The sequence below is a fragment of the Fibroporia radiculosa genome (genome assembly GCF_000313525.1).
Source record: "Fibroporia radiculosa TFFH 294 genomic supercontigs, scaffold1401, whole genome shotgun sequence".
Lineage (NCBI taxonomy): Eukaryota > Fungi > Basidiomycota > Agaricomycetes > Polyporales > Fibroporiaceae > Fibroporia > Fibroporia radiculosa.
In genome coordinates, this window is record NW_012133294.1 from 6,098 (window position 1) to 22,170 (window position 16,073).

The 16,073-nt window shown below is 55.7% G+C and overlaps 6 protein-coding genes across 6 annotated transcripts; 2 read left to right on the forward strand and 4 right to left on the reverse strand.

The window, feature by feature from the left end:
* Positions 1-2,850: 2,850 nt before the first annotated feature.
* FIBRA_02686 (uncharacterized protein) lies at positions 2,851-3,717 on the forward strand (the record flags this gene model as incomplete). The annotated part of the gene is made up of 4 exons (XM_012324541.1): positions 2,851-3,282; positions 3,341-3,445; positions 3,501-3,618; positions 3,677-3,717. The coding sequence occupies 4 exons, from the start codon at positions 2,851-2,853 to the stop codon at positions 3,715-3,717; spliced, it is 696 nt and encodes a 231-aa protein (XP_012179931.1).
* Positions 3,718-4,344: 627 nt separating this feature from the next.
* On the reverse strand, positions 4,345-6,106 carry FIBRA_02687 (uncharacterized protein; the record flags this gene model as incomplete). Its single annotated transcript, XM_012324542.1, has 4 exons — positions 4,345-4,742; positions 4,803-5,638; positions 5,721-5,812; positions 5,870-6,106. The coding sequence occupies 4 exons, from the start codon at positions 6,104-6,106 to the stop codon at positions 4,345-4,347; spliced, it is 1,563 nt and encodes a 520-aa protein (XP_012179932.1).
* A 643-nt stretch (positions 6,107-6,749) lies between these two features.
* On the reverse strand, positions 6,750-7,943 carry FIBRA_02688 (uncharacterized protein; the record flags this gene model as incomplete). The annotated part of the gene is made up of 5 exons (XM_012324543.1): positions 6,750-6,892; positions 6,947-7,412; positions 7,467-7,507; positions 7,559-7,701; positions 7,762-7,943. The coding sequence occupies 5 exons, from the start codon at positions 7,941-7,943 to the stop codon at positions 6,750-6,752; spliced, it is 975 nt and encodes a 324-aa protein (XP_012179933.1).
* Positions 7,944-9,134: 1,191 nt separating this feature from the next.
* On the forward strand, positions 9,135-10,260 carry FIBRA_02689 (uncharacterized protein; the record flags this gene model as incomplete). The annotated part of the gene is made up of 5 exons (XM_012324544.1): positions 9,135-9,366; positions 9,424-9,445; positions 9,502-9,797; positions 9,855-10,129; positions 10,183-10,260. 5 exons carry the CDS (start codon positions 9,135-9,137, stop codon positions 10,258-10,260), a joined length of 903 nt encoding a protein of 300 aa, XP_012179934.1.
* A 364-nt stretch (positions 10,261-10,624) lies between these two features.
* On the reverse strand, positions 10,625-12,880 carry FIBRA_02690 (uncharacterized protein; the record flags this gene model as incomplete). Its single annotated transcript, XM_012324545.1, has 6 exons — positions 10,625-10,638; positions 10,695-10,809; positions 10,871-11,855; positions 11,912-11,958; positions 12,110-12,421; positions 12,476-12,880. The coding sequence occupies 6 exons, from the start codon at positions 12,878-12,880 to the stop codon at positions 10,625-10,627; spliced, it is 1,878 nt and encodes a 625-aa protein (XP_012179935.1).
* A 363-nt stretch (positions 12,881-13,243) lies between these two features.
* On the reverse strand, positions 13,244-16,037 carry FIBRA_02691 (uncharacterized protein; the record flags this gene model as incomplete). The annotated part of the gene is made up of 8 exons (XM_012324546.1): positions 13,244-13,402; positions 13,468-13,584; positions 13,655-14,196; positions 14,247-14,300; positions 14,419-14,731; positions 14,815-15,550; positions 15,620-15,657; positions 15,717-16,037. 8 exons carry the CDS (start codon positions 16,035-16,037, stop codon positions 13,244-13,246), a joined length of 2,280 nt encoding a protein of 759 aa, XP_012179936.1.
* Between the last annotated feature and the right edge of the window lie 36 nt (positions 16,038-16,073).

Sequence of the window (16,073 nt, forward strand, 5' to 3'; positions counted from 1 at the left end):
TCACCGCCCGTGCGCCCGCCTCGCGCCCGATGCTCCCGCTGCCGACCGCGCTCGCCACCGCACCGTCGCCCCGTGCCGCCAGCTTGCTGTCGCCCGCTGACGCCGATGCCGACTTGTGGCCCAGGCCGCCCAGCGCCCAGCCGACCTCGACGCCGCGGCGCACGCTCCAGAGCCACACGAGGGCGAATACGGGCGTCGAGAGCAGGACGTTCAGGACGGCGAAGAGGTCTAGGTAGCGCGCGGGCGGCGCGACGAGCATCTCGAGCAGGTGCAGCGCTACGCATCCCGCATGCACGATCTGGGGGAGGGGGTGTCCTCCGGTCAGCGCGAGTGCGGGGAGCAGAGGGAGGGAGGGGAGGGGGGCGAGGACGTACGAGCGATATGCGTTCGAGGGCCGTCCGCGGGCGCGTGCGGAACGGGTTGTAGCCCACGACGCGGTTCCACAGCAGCGTCAGCGCGACATACGCGAGGCCCTGTCCGTCGCGCTTGAGGAGCGGCCACATGCTGTGCGTCTCGGGGGTCAGCGCGCGTCCGCCGCACACCGCGTACGCGACACGCACCTGAACGCGGCGACGTTGCTCGTGAGCATGCCGAGCTCGAGCGTCGCGGAGCCGTCGCCGGACCCGGAGAGGAGCAGCGTCACAGGCAGCAGCGGGAGGAGGACCGTCTTTTCGTGCACCTGGAACGAGAAGAGGAAGAACGACATGGACGACGTCAGCAACGCGTACGGGAGCAGCGCGAGCGTCGGCGCAGGCTCCCGCGCCGCTGTGCTGCTGGTGCCGACCTTCTCGCCCTCCCTCTCGCTCTTGCCCTCCCCCACACTCCCTTCTGTCGGACTGGCCGGAAGGCGCAGCTTCCATCCACCGTAGACGAGCCCGGCGGCTCCCGGGAGGAAACCAAGCGCAGTCAAGCATGTTGCCAGGCGCACCAACGCTTTCGGACCTAGTCGCCTGCGCCACTTGAGCAGCACGTCGCTCGCACACCAGAAGTTTGCGACTTTATCCTCGAACAGGCCGCGGTTAAAGGGGAATATGCGCGTGATGGGGTCCAGTATTGCTGACGGAGTTGCAAAAGGTGGGAGGAACGGCAGGAAGAGCAGAAGCACGGTAAACGACGTAGCAATGGCGAGTCTGATGAAGTGCTTGGGGCTGGTCAGAATAGACTGGGTTAGTTTGTTTTCGAGCTAGCAGCCGAGAGAAACGAGACGAACCCATAGGTAGGCCCGAGATATAAGCACTTTCCAAGCAGGTACGATCCGATTGCAGGCGCATAATAGAGCGCCATTTGTTTGAAGCCTAAGCTGAGAACGAAACAGATTGCACCTAAAATGTCTCGGCCCATTGCAAAGCAGGTCATCGCAGCCAATGTCAAACCTAGATCATTGCACATTGAGCTGCTCTGCCTTTATTGTTCAAAGATGGAAGCTGAGCGTCGACGCACCAAGCATGACAGAGTTATATTGGAAATGGCCGAAATCAATCAAGAGCAGTGTAGGTTGCAAGAGAAGTGTGAGAAGTGCAGTTTCCTACAAAACGTTAAGCGAGGAACTTGCAGTAGATCCAAACGTATTACCCGTGTTCTTAATGACCGATTTCCATGCCATGTGCGCACGAACAACATTAGAGCAGGAACATATACTAGGGTGTCAAGGATGAGCACCGTCGTCCTCATGAATGTCTTACTACTAGGGTTCTCGATCCCGCGCGACGTTTCTAACGCGAACCACGTTGGGTCGATCCAGGATCCTCTGTGGCCACAGACATAAGACATAACACGACGCTAGCAATGCGAATTTGTGTAACGCACATTATGCCACATAGCCAAGACACATAAGCCGTCAGAGGCGGGTAGTCAAGCCCCCAGTACTGTAGATCGTACGTGTACCATTCGCGCGGGGGCAGGTGTATGGTCAGCTCCATCCAATGGCGCTGCGCCTCATAGTCGCCGAACATGGGGGATGTACCCTGTCCTAAGCAGCGCGTCCACTGAGCCTGGAGACACACAGAGACTGGCTGCATGGAATGCACTGACCAGAGTACGAGCCAAGCCCGACGGCCCACTTGACCCACACGGCACCAAGGACGGCACAGGGCACGACCCAGCGCTTGGCGGAGTGCTTGTGCATCCAGCGCACCCACCGCTTGCCCATGCCGCCGCCACGGTCGCCGTCGTGCCTGCGGTCGGAATGCAGCGCGTGGGCGATGCGCGGGGAGGCAGAATGTTCTATGAGCGAGCTGAAGGCAAGCTGGCTGAGACGCCGCCGCGCGGATACGGGCGATGTTGTGCCGTTGGGTGGGAGAGCGAACGGGGAGACTGGGCGGGAGGACGAGGCGGAGAGCGTCGGGGAGCCGAGCCAGTGCAGGCTCTCTGAGGCTTGGAGGTGGTGGTGGCGAAGGGGGATGGGGGCCAAAATCTCTGGCTCTGAGCTGAAACTCGACGTTATTTGTCTGAAGCAGAAGTTATGCAGACACGAACCCGTTAGTGCCAATGCTTGTGGCCGAGATTCGGGAATACGAGGATGGGGGGTTCAGTCGCAAGGAGCGAGAGGAAGATGCGGAGGGTTGGGAGGAGAAGGAACGTGAATTTTTCCTGTGGTGGCGAGGGGAAGAGGGAGACGGTGCTGAAGACTCGTCCATCGCTGTGCTCGCTGCAGTCGACGTCGTGGAGGCCAGCGTGCGAGGTCGAGTGTGCCGACAAGGCGCTGCAGCCGCAACGTGATCTTGGGCGCTCACCATCGCGCACGGGTTCGATCCTCGATCGCGCACTTCATTCGACTCCTAATCGCAATTACTTTCACTCCCACTACTAACAACTTGAATAACCCCGCACAACCATCACCGTCGCATTGACATGGGTATGATGCTACCCTCACAGGACACTCCTGCAGAGCAAGTGCGCGCCCTCATGATCCGCAAAGAGAACATCGAGGCAGAGCTCGACGCTCAGGCCTCCATTCTCAAAGCCAACGGGTCCACTCTCAGCTCCTCCCTCCTCGACGCCGAGGGATTCCCCCGCTCGGACATAGACGTCTGGGCCGTCCGCCATGCGCGTGTGCGCATCATCGAGCTGCGGAATGACCTGTCTGCGGTCAGGGACAAGATCCTGACCGGCCTGCAGGGTGTGTACGACCCAGGAGACGCAGGTGCGCCCGGGCACAGCGGCGAGTCTACGGTGCACGACGCCTCCCCATCCGCTGCGTCTGCGTCATCTGCAGCAGAAGTATCGTTGCAGCCGTTTGCAAAGGTAAACGGAGTTGCGCCCGGCAGTCCGGCAGCAGCGGCCGTACGTTATCCTCATCCAAATTGTACTGCGAACAACTTGCGCTTACAACTCGATCCAGGGGCTCCTAAGAGAAGACCTTGTACTCTCCTTTGGCCCGCTGACGCATTCTTCGTTCTCATCCACACTCCAGCCACTTGTAGAGTATGTAGCGGGGCATGAAAACGTAAGTGTTATGCTGTCCGACACTTCACATGGTTTCTGTGTCCTGCACTGGAAAGACATTCCATGCCTGGGGGTACACCTTCAAAAGGCGTGGATATCAAGACATTTTACTTTTGTTTCTTGAGCTTCTCCGACAGCTATGTACCGTGTGCTACGCTGCTAACACCCCGGCTTGTCAGTGCGAAATCGCGGTGAAAATTCTGCGTGAACCGGATCTGAAACTCACTCTCAGTTTCACGCCAAGGAGTGGATGGGGAGGTCGCGGTCTATTAGGGTGCGCACACCTCTGTTTCTACTTGTGCGCGATCTCACTTGTCTCGTTAGATGCCACATTGTACCATATATTCCAAGTTAGCATGCGGTAGAATGTACCTTAAGGTTAAGAAGTCAGAGCGCATACAGTGTATAGTATCACCCGGAATGTACCATTCGTCGCGGATTGTAATCACACTGACGGTAAACAATCACGCATCTTCTCAGCAAATAGGTACGACCAATAGATTTGATCCGCCGCATTAACTTAACTCTACTTCGATTCACTCAATACTTTATCGCGACCTGAATCCGAGCAGAGATGTACAAGCGCCCCGACACCCTTGGTGGAAGAGGCATCGCAGCACGCCTGCCATGATAATCATACAACAAGAGTAGGAACGCCAGTATGGGCACATGTGGTATATGTATATCAACATCGAACCGGCCACCAAACTTGTAGATAAATGAGGCATAAATGCAAAAATATACGTATATCCAGGAAGTACGAGATATTCACACATTGTGTAATCCCAAGGAATCATGGAGCAGGGTTTGAGCAAGGGATAGGAGAATCCAACAGGTTACCTTCGATTATTTGATGCCCAAGGCGTTCAGCGTCTTGACATTGCGGTGTCCGCCTACCGACTAGACTTTGACGGTCCTCTGCGCAGGCAATTTCTTGGCCTTGGTGGTTGAAACAGCAGGCGTAGCCGCATTCGCCATCTTCGCCGCCCGCAATAATGCGCTCTTGTTGGTCCTAGGCGTGATAGCAGGCGGCGGGGCGCTAGGCCGGGGCTTGGACTTGGAGGGCGTGGAAACACCGTTGGTAGCAGACGGGACAATCCCAGCTGAAGTAGATGGACGGGAGGGGCCGCTACTCATCGTAGACCCAGATGTAACTCGCGAGGGGATAGGGCGTGAGGCAGGTGTCTGTACGGCGGCAGCAGATGCGGGGCGAGACAGAGAGACACGCGACGAGGTGGGCTGGTTATAAGAGTTACGAGAGGAGGATCGCGAGGAAGGCTGGTTGGAGGGAGTGCGGACTGACGTGAACATGAGCCACAAATGAGCTTCGGTCCTAAAATTGTGATGATGAGACTCACACATGAACGACGAAGGAGGTGCAGCATCCTTAATCTGACGCAAACTCGCGCTTCTATTTGACCTTGGAACTACCGACGGTGGTCTTGTACTAGCCACCGAAATGGTCTCACGCCGTTTATGCCCAGGCACGCCGTCGAAGGTTGCCTTGTTTTCGTCCCTCTTCGCATCAGCCGAAGGTATTATACTCTTCCTGGGCTTTTCGGCGGGCTTCAGTCCTAGTCGGAGCGACGCCGCGCGCGTCATGCGGGGGGCAACAACCGGTGGTGCAGTGCTAGCTACCGTAATCGTCTCGGAACGTTTATGACCTGGTACGTTCTCAAACGTCTTCGCGAGCCGCTCTTTACTGGGAGGTACGCGTTGCGGCTTCTCCACTGGGAGACCTGCGCGCAATGCCGCCGCCCGTGACATCCGAGGTACAATATCGGGCGCCACATGCGTAGAAGGGAGAGGACGTGCTTTGAAGGGTGATTTCCCATTGGATGGAGTGGAGCTGTGGTTGTCCACGCTTGATGTGCTTTTGCGCAAGGCTGAAAGTACAGAAGACGAGACCGACCGCATTGAGCCAGTCGTATAGCCATGTCCATTGAGACCGACATCTGGCAATTCGGTTGTGGGGAACGGAGGAGAGGACGCGAAGATTGCCGATATCTGAAAATCTGCGATCTGCACGTCAGGGGATCCCATAACTGCATTTTGGTGCGCGGATATTCCGTACAGCGCGCGGAGCGAGTGCGGTGCCTGCGAGCGCGCAACTGCCGGATCCGGATGGCCCATTAGAGTCGCCCAAACTTCAACTGCACGCCTTCTCTCGAGGACGTAAACCCACACGGGGCCCCTGAACAAAAGAGATCGATCGTATATGAGATTCGCTTCATTTTGCTTACACACTTCGCTTGCATGAATGATGCATGACTTACTCGGCAAAACACTCGTAGTCTTCTCCGAAGAGTTCATACATTGTCTCAGGGTCAGTGTCGATATCGAATTCCATCTGCCGTTCCTTTACGATCTGCAAGGGAGAAGTGTGAATGTTCCAGGCTTAATTTAGTCCCGGAGCACGCCAAACCTCAAATCCTGCCTCCGTGATGCGCTGTTCAATATCGAAGCGGTTATTCAGGGCATGCGGCTTGATGATCGCAACGGTCCGAGTAGGGAGGGAAAGCGAAGTAGAAGTCGGAATAGGAGTAGAAGGAGCATCAAACTCCTCGGGCTCAGCCTGAGGCTCGGGGAACTGGTTACCGTGGAGAGGTGAACCCCGGAGAGAATTTGCAGGAGAAGAGACGGAACCCATAGTGTCAGACATTGCGGGAGGAAAGCGAGGAAAGAGCACAAGAAGGAAAGAGTGCAAATGAGGCTGACTGAGCAGACCGGGGGCAGATAACTATTGACAGAAGCCAGAAAGTTGTGCTCAGCAGGAGAAGAGGGCCAAAACAGAACAGCAAAAATAAATCCGAGGAATGAAAGCGAGCAGAAGAGCCTCAGGCCAGTGCAGAACGCGCAAAGTTGGCGGGGAGGATTCGAGTTGGTTGAAAGACACGGCTGCTCTTGTTCTGTCAGATATCTGCCAACAACCGTGTCTGGACCCTGGACACCACCCCGCTCAGGCTTTACTTAACAACTTTGTTCTCCATAAACTCCCATTTGGTCAAGGTCGATGGTTATGCATTCATGCATCGCTGCTTGTTCGGCAGGGGAAAGCAATTAGCCTGAGCAACGACAGTCCGCAACAAGCCAGTAGGATGGTTGCGGCGCTCGTCCCCATCGGGGTCCTGGCAGTATGTGTGTATTCCGTGGAAAATCAATCTATTCACCTGTAGGCCATCTCAGAATCATTCAGAATAGCACCGACTTCGTGATACTGATTTCATTTTACAAGTACAGGTGGATTCGAACTGAGTGGTGTTACGTTCGCTTTTTGATCGCTCTCAAATTGCTCTTGAACTACTTTATCCAACCACTTTACCATCAACGATCTGGGCAGTCTCGAAGATACGGATCGCTTCGTGGGCAGCTTTGACACCGCTGGCCATCATCGCACCGAAGGTAGGGCCCATCCGGTTTGAGCCGTCATGTTCTGACAGTTCCATACCTGCAAAAAGCTCAAAATGAGCCCCAGAATGGTTAACAGTATAAATTAACGCACCGGTCATGATCAACCCAGGTGCGACCTCACGGGTGCCATTGACAATGGCGGGCTCTGCCCTGTTCATATCCAAGCCGCGCATGTTACCGAGCTCCTTCAGCAGACCCATGCTCACAAGCCGCTTGGCAGAGAAAGCACCCATAGGTCCGTCATGTCCCGTCGCAGTAATGATCACAGGGGCAGTGATCACGTTAGGGTCCATGCACGACTGTGTGTCATGGTTAAGCGCAACTAGCGTCCAGTTCGTGACGACGCCCGCAACGCGCTGACGGCCCGCAAAGTCCTCGCGAACAATGAGGTCCTCGACGGCAGTCGCGTTCATGAGCACGACATTCGGCATGGAAAGTACACGAGAGAGGATTGTGGAAGTGAACAGAGCGGCGTGTTTAACGACGACAAATGCACCCTCGTCTTCGAAGGGGACGCCAATTTCCGTCAGAAAGCGGTCAGCAGGCTTGCGGACAACCTGCAAATAGGTGAGTGGAAAGGAAAATCCGCTAAATCATACTTCAATACATACCATAGGTGTCATCAATTGGCCACCAAGCCATGCGCCACCGCCTCATGAAACTTTCAGTCTACGCATACTTTCAAATTTTTAAATTTGCTCACCAGGGGCGACGCCCGCCTCAATAATCGTGACTTTCAAGTCAGGTCGCGACTTCGCGAGGTGGTACGCACAGGAGAGCCCTGCACTTCCCGCGCCGATAATCACAACGTCCGACACAGCGCGTTCGTACATCATGTTGAAGTATCTTTCGACAGTCCGACATGAGAACATGCTCTATCCAAGAGTAACTAGAAATCGCGCGCACCGCTTGATCATAGCCCTGGAGACTTGCGCCTCCTCAATGGGAGCGAATTGGTACTTGCCCTCATAGTTCTCCGAAACTTCGTAAGATCCCTTGTTCACAGGCGTGCCGTTTGCCTTCGAAAACTTGGACAGGAAAATCGCCTCGTCGGTGGGCTGGGGAAGGGTAGCTGCGGGCGGTGCCATGGCGTCAATGCGAAGAGCAGTTCTCGATACTAGGTCAAGAGCTGGGCTTTATAAGCCTGCAGGGAGCATGGGATCCTATTTCGAAGATTGGCTACTCCAAAACCCCTGTATCATCCATCGGATGGGAACCTAGAACCAAAGCGGCCGAGTCCATATCGCGGATGTCCGTCATACCGTCATAACTATCACCCTTGCTGAGCTTACTTAACTCCATATAATCTAGTCCTCTCCGAGGAACGTGCTACGATATTACTGTGCTTCTCGAATTCAACTTTCTAAAGAACATGAAGATTTAATTAGATCCCGTTCGGTGTGCCCCACCGTTATCAAATCTGAAATGATCGAGGATCACATAGGCAATCTAGCGAACAAGTCAGCCATACACTTAGGTATGGCACACTGCGAGTTACACGCAAAATTCGTGGGGTTGAGCTCAAACAATCCAGCGAGTGGTGCCAGATGCACAGTGTCGGTCCGGCCAAGATACTTGGGCACATCTCTGGGCCGGACCAAGCATAATCACTATCTATATTCCGTCGACCGGGTTCAGAAAGGGTGAGAAAGTCCCCAAATCTGCATTGGATTGTACGTGCTCGTAAAATAGCATCTTCAGTAGCCCCGCCACAACGGAGTCGGCACGCTGTGTAGAGTTATCAACAACAAATACCATTTCCATCGACCACATGCACGGAATGAATTCGAAGATGGCAGAACGACGTAGTGATTCCCAGGTCGACAGTTTGAATTCGATGATGACCGATAGCATGAGAGCTTAGAGTTAGCGGCCGAGCATATCGTCATGGCATATGTCACAAGTTCGAGTATGAGAGGACCTGCGTTGGAAACGTGTGAGAAGATGTGCACAACGTTCTCTTGAATCCACGAAACTACGTGCGGGAATCAAGAAATGTTCGCACCGAGCTTGGGACCATTGGTCGCACTCCAGACAACATCCCCACCAACCGGCCACTTGAGTCGCACTCTGGAGTCTAGCTAGTCCATGATGACTCGAATGCACCAAGACGGACTTCACCGAGACCATGTGGGCACGAGAGCGTTCAAAAGCGAAGTACCCGGAGTGGGCGCATACTGGCAACCCGCACAGCAGCGAGCACCCCGGCACGATAGCAAGCCATAGAAAGGGTCTGTGGCAGCCAAAACAGCCTCTACTCCTGTCCTCTCCCCACAATCATGACGACTACTCAGCAGAACTTCACACTCACCGGAGACCCACTCTCGCTGGACAGAATTCGGTCGATTCTGATACGTCTCGAGGACACCATCATCTTTTCGCTCATAGAGCGCGCCCAGTTCGCGCACAACCCCAAGGTCTATCGTCGCGGGGAGTTCCAGGAGTTGCAGGCGGCAGGCTTCACCGGCAGCTGGCTCGAATGGTTCCTGAAAGAAATCGAGTCATTCCATGGTATGTACTCTAGACATGGTGACAGTTGATGTTGAGTTTCTGAGCCAACAATCCTAGCCAAGGCGCGACGATACACTAGGTGAACCTGGTCGTCCATCTTCAACTTCTTAATATCCACTAACCACAGCCCACCAGCCCGGATGAATATCCTTTCACAAACCCAGCCGAACTCCCGGATCCCATCCTCACAGGTATCGAGTTTCCTCAGATACTGTACCCCAACAAAATCAATGTCAACCCCTCCATCCTGAGTTTCTACACACGCTCCATCGTCCCGCGCATCACCCAACAGGCAACTTTGACCTTGTCTGCCGCAAAACGTGCCAACGGCATCATAGGTGATGATGAGTACGAAGATGATGGGAACTACGGCAGCGCCTCGGTGATCGACGTCGAAGTGCTCCAAGCAATCAGCAAGCGAGTGCACTACGGTTCGTGTGTACTATGAGCTCTACCGAGTGTTGCGCTTACGGTCGGTTGGACTTCAGGCAAGTTTGTGTCCGAGTCCAAGTTCAGAGACCATCCAGCCGCATTCATTCCCCACATCCTCAACCCCAACCGTGCAGCACTCGATGCGCTAATCACGAAGCCCGAGGTTGAACTGAAGCTGCTCCAGCGACTGCGCAAAAAGGCTGAGCTGTATGCGCTCAACTTTGCTCCGGACGGGCAGCCCATCAACGATGTGTCAATGCGAAAGATCGACGTTGACGGTGTGGTGGAGTTGTACGAGCACTACATCATCCCGCTCACCAAAGAAGTAGAGGTGAGCTTCACAGTAGCACAGCAGCTTGAATCTCCAGCCTGACTCTCGAATAGGTGGATTATTTGCTAGCTCGCCTGGAAGGCATGTCGCAAGAGCAAATAGATAGCTTGATGACGAGCAAAAAGTCTTGATAGAGCATTCCTCTGGTTGGTTGGCTCCTCACCTGTGACATAGAATTGACAGCATCTCATCTGCTGCGCTTGTAATCCGTGGTAACTGTAACGATAGTAATGTATCTGGAATTTGTTCAAATTTGCTTTGAATCAAGTACGGACGGAATAAAGAAAAGAGAAATCTGCAGAGATCAGCAGCAACGATGCCTAGGCCCAATCGAGTTACAGTAGCTGCGCATGAAGTTAACGTAACACAGCACAAACATAGATGAAAACATAATGTAGGTATACAGGAAGCTAAGAATAAATAACTCAGCTCAACATATCCAACCTCCAATGGTAAGTGCGGGTAAATGAGACGGAAATGAGTGCCACCGTGGTATCAGAATCCTAGATCTAAGCACGAGGTGTCAGTGTTCACATGAGCCAGCAGTAGTGGTAATGCAACGCACCTGCCAGAAGCTTGCGGGTCTCCACTTCGGAGATGTTGCGAGTGGCACGTCGTGCCAACAGTTTTTCCGTCCTGAACTTCTCGTAGAGAACTTCCCTAGTGCGGATTTTGAGCATCTGTGAAGGGCATCCAGGTCAATTTGACCCAAATTGCGACTCGAGAGTAGCCAATACGCACCTTCATGTGAGTGGACAGAACAGCAGTGCGCATAGCAGCAAAGTCGCAGTGTTCAGGATTGAGCACGTCCACGGTTCCCCATCTGAACTTGCGGATAAATACCCCTTTCAAATCAGCCGGCGGGCCGGCCAAATAAGAAAAATGGCGCCCAGAAGCTGGGGTGGTGGGTGTAGCAGGAGTGGTGCATCTAGACTCGATAGCAGAGTTCGCGTGACCATCGTCCGAAGGCGCAGTCGACCGCAGTGGCTCATGCATGGAATGGCGGTCGTGGGCCGACACGGAGGGTTTCAGAGGTCGCCTCCGCCGTACTTCCTCCGGACTGATAAGAGCGAACGGCATGCTTTCGCTGAGGTCTGTCTTCGACACGACATCCGCCGAGAAGCGTACACTGGCCACACTCTCCGCATCCGTCGTGTCCGGCTCGGCCTGTTCGTTCGCAGCCAGTTCAGAAAGACTCATGCGGGACCTCGAGCGGGAAGAACGGCGTGCAAAGGGGAGTCGCGGAGCACGTAGCTTGATCACTGGACGGGAACGGCGTTCTTCTACGGGGGCCTCCTCTTCAGAATCGCTCGCATCTCGGCGCTCCGTCTCACTCTGGCGTGCGTCAGGTTTCGCTTCCGCCCCGGGTTCTTCTTTCACTGGGCCAAAGACACCGAAATCAAGCCCTGCGGTACGCAGGTCGCGACGCACTACGCGTTTCATCTCCGCCAGGGTATCGTCTGTCAGCGAGTCCGCTCGAGAAAGAACCGGGAGAACGTTCGTGCGCGTCATCAACCGGCGCAAGACGTTAATATCACCGGAAGACATTTTCAACTCGCCGGCAGATTCGTCTTCTGTGTCATCCGATGTGGCGTCGTCGGAAAAGGACGATAGGTCGGGGGGATGGTGGACTGTGGCATCCGAACGCGTTTTGGCGGGGAGCGAGGATAGTGCGCGCCGCAGGGAGGCACTCATGATCGATTTGGGATCAATCATATAGATGCATCTGATGATAATACATGAGCCACAATGACGGGACGCGCGAGAGGTAACCCAGCTCACAAATGAACGTGTTGGTCGCCCTTGCTCTGCCGCATGACTTTGGATTCCTGGAAAAAGAGGTTAGCATCTCGATGGTGATTGCGCCACCGGAAGGGCGTCCGGACACAAGGTGATGGAAGCGCAGCAATGGTAAGATGAGAAGTCGGGGGCGATGATGCGCTGTCTCCGTGAAGCGAGGAGTCATGATGCAAGACATACCTCGCTCAGAGTGTCTGTGAATTGTGAGTCCAAGTATTTCATGACAGATCCAACCTGCCGCTCCAGCTTCAGCTCGTGGCCCTCTTGAAAATCCAAGCCCGGCGTGTCGATCACGGACAACAAGACGCGGTCATACTTCGACTCGCATATCTCGAGACACACCGACTGGATGGCGTCAGTGCGCTTCGGCGTTCCGTGTAGGAAACTGCCCATCGTGGCCCTCTGTTCGGGGGAGGCAGTGGGTGATATGTCGGCTGTGTCCAGGAGCAAGCGCAGTAGAGACGTCTTCCCCGTTCCCTGGCCGCCGACAACCTGTGGACCAAGTGTAACTAGAGCCGGGCGGCAGATGAGAAGCGGGCCACGCACCATGATGTTGAAGGTCGTTGGGGCCCTCGCCTTGCGTTGGCTGATCCGTGCGCGCGCATGGGCGGGTTGCTTACGCGTTTCGAATGCCGAGGGCGGGGGCGGGGGCAGCGTCTGGCTTGATACGTACAGCGAGGAGATCCTCCCACTGGTCGATTTGCCTGGAGACGACCAAGGTTTGTGGAATGCAATAGGACCTTCGCCTTGGGCGGAAAAAAGAGTTTTTGCCGCACCTTGTGGACGAGGCTGAGGGGCATCAGCCTGTGGTAACGAAGACAGATCCACCAGGTTCGATGGCCATGGAATTCCCTGCGCTGAGAGCTCTGGCAGGGAAGGGGAAGCACGGATTAGTGGGGCGCCGTTTGCGGGCGTGTCTGTTTTGCGCGGCTTGCGGCGGAAAGAAAACATGTCGGCGAGTTCGATGCAAAGAACGACGGGGATGAAGGAAAGTGCGGGCGAGGCTCCTCCGAAACGACCAGCGCAAAGAGGGAACGAGCGCGCCGATAGTACAAAGGATGCTGGGCGCCTACGTGGCTGGGTGGGGACGAATTCATACAGGCGCTAAGTGCCGCCGTCTGCCGAGGACGAGCTCCTTTCCAACAGACAGTCAAGTCGGTGGCAATATATACTATAGTACACTCCCCACGCAACACACATCAGCGACAGTGCGGAAATACCCAAGCAAAGCAGCAGAAAAACAGATCGCGCGATACAAATCAATCCGTCTCGAGAAACTCTACAATGGTCCAGGAACACAACCAGCCGCTCCGCTCACGGCTGGGCAACAGCCAAGGCCGACCGGCCACTTTCCGCAGCCGCCATCCGCATTTTCTTCGCCGGCTGGCCCGAGTGGTCAGCAGTACCGCTGTCCACTGCACTAATGCGGCGCGTGTAGCCGTTCGTCGGCTCCGGGGCACCAGACGAGGGGAACTGCAGTTGGATAGACGGCGATGAGCGCGTGGACGTCGATGCTGACTGTCCTGCCGGTGTCGCACCGGAGCCTCTCCCACGGGCTCTGCTTGTATTGGGGTCGTTGACGTAGTTGCACGCCAGTGATCGCCGAGAGCAACTTCCGCACGACGGATGTGCGCCGTCGCATCTTGTCTTGCGAGCTACGCAGGCAACCGCACGCATTAGCTGCACGGCAGGGCTTGTACGTGTACAGAACATACCTCTGCATACGTTGCAGGCTACAATTTTGGACCCGTGGTTGGTGCGACCCTTTCCGGGCGCAGTAGAGGCATTGCGCCTCCGCTGCGTTTGGATCATATGACCCTGGTCCGGTTTGGCCGAAGATCGTGTTGCCGTCTCCTCACGGGGAACATTTGCAGGAGACGCGGACAGAGTGACGATGGGCGGAAGCTCCGGGCGAGGCTCGGGCAGCGGAACTGCCATCGTAGCTTGGGCAATCGAGGGGAGGACATTGGACGTATCCTCCGGCCGGTCCATAGCGGTGCCCAATGGTGGCAAGTTCTCCGTGAGGAGCATACTGACACTCGAGTTTCGCCGGGAGCGACCCCGCGACAAAACCTCCGGCGATTCTGATGGGTTCTCCAATTCAACGGATTGGTCTTCCATGCTCTCGCCCTCGCTCTCACTGTCGCCGAACTGTTTCCGCGATTTGCCACGACGGCGCTTGGTGCTGGCCATGTAGTCGCACGGGTTAGACCGCTTGTGGCATTGGCTGCACGCGGGTCTGCCCCCATCGCACTTGAGTTTTCGAGCTGGAAACGAAAGCGTGAACAGGACATCTCGAAGACAACAATGGACTTACATCGACAAAAGTTGCATGCAACGGTTATCTTTTTCGTTCGCGAACGCTGAGATCCTATGAGTAGAAACGTTTGTCAGCGAAGATGTTCTTGGGTAGCCCCTAGAACCACAAGAGATCGGACGCGACGCCATGACAACCTCCCAACGATGTTCAAAAATAAGATGAGACTGACTCGAGGATGTTGCGGTTCTAGGCGAAGATTCAGACACCGCCGGAGGTGGCTGAGGAGACACAGCAGAAGGTGCAGCATCACCGTTCGGGGCGATCCCAGCACGAGGAGCCGGTTGCGGCGGTGGCTGCCGCTTGCTTGTCGCGTGTGTAGGCGTAGTATCTATGGCAAGAATGGGACGCGAGGAATGAGGAAACTGAGGAGGTGGGGGCGCGGAATTGGACGGTTGTGCAGCCCGCGTCGGCATGGGGTGAGGGGGCTGCATTTCGTTCCTGAACTTTTGGAAGAGATATTCTTTGGTGTATTTTTGAAGAGTCTATTCGCAGAGGTAGAACCAGTAAAAGGGGTGTTAGTAGACTCCACATGTGGACGTTGCCACAAAGGAACGGGTCACTGTACCTGCATATGGTGAAATATAGCCCCACGAAGATGTATAAAGTCACAATGATTCACGTCCATGACATCGAGAAATCCCCATCTATAGCTCCGTATGAACTTGCCCGGGATGATTTTAGTAAGTGGCTGCTTGAGTTTAGGATGTTGTTGCAAAGGAGTGTATTGAAGCGCAAGCTCGTGTCGGGACGGTGCCACTCTCGAGACTCCGTCGCTATGAGAATAAATATCTGGTGATATCAAAGCGAACGGAAGCCGTAGGAACGACGGCGACACGGGAGGCGACGGGGGCGAAGCCGCGGTGGAGGATACGCCATTGGCGTGTTTGTAGCCGTTGGGAGGCTCGGACACGCGCGCGGGAGGGGTCAATTCTACTGTATCTCGCTGGGAGTACTGGGGGAAAGAGTCCACATCAAATATACCAAAACCAATACCAGCTTCAGCTAGGTCTCTCCGGATCGCGAGCTTTACGGCAGCGAGGCGGTCGTTTGACAAGACGTCTGCTCGGGCGACGACGGGAAGGACATTGACGCGCGCGGAAAGGCGTCGGATGGTGGCAATGTCTGCTGCGGGGAGCGTAGGGCGACAAAGGAGCGGGTTTGTCGTGACCGGAGGCTCGAGGATGACGGGCTCGGCATCAGGAGCGGAAAGGCTGTTGGCCCGGGCCCTTGATACCAAGGGAACGGGTGGTGCCGATACTGACGGGGGGACTATGCACTCTGGGTCGAGAAAGTAGATGCACCTGCCGGCAAGCACGTTAGAACATCAGATGGTATCATGCCTATCTTGGACGACCGTATTAGGCACTTACAGGTGGACGTGGTGGTCTCCCGTGCGGGCTTTGCGGTCCTGGAAAAGAGAACGGGATGGACAATACGACAGGGGCGACACGGAGGAGAGGCACTTACGTCCTCGATGCTCTCGGCGAAGCGGGCGTCGACATGGCGGAGGATGTCGTCGACGGCGCGCTGGGCGGCGGGGTCGTCGTCGTAGTCTAAGGAGGGGGTGTCGATGAGGGTGAGGTTGAGGAGGTGGGGCTCGTCGGGGTCTGCGGGTGCCAGGTCAACGGCGACGGAGACGGAGCGCACGTGTGAGGTGTGGCCGCTGCAGCCCTGGACGAACTTTGCGACGGAGACGAGCTGGTCCCTGGAGACGGAGGGGGCGACGAGGGAGGTGTCGAGGAGAAGCCTGAGGAAAGAGGTCTTGCCCGTGCGACGGCCGGCGACCATGAGGGTGTACCCGGGGAGGTCGCCGTCGGGGGGGCT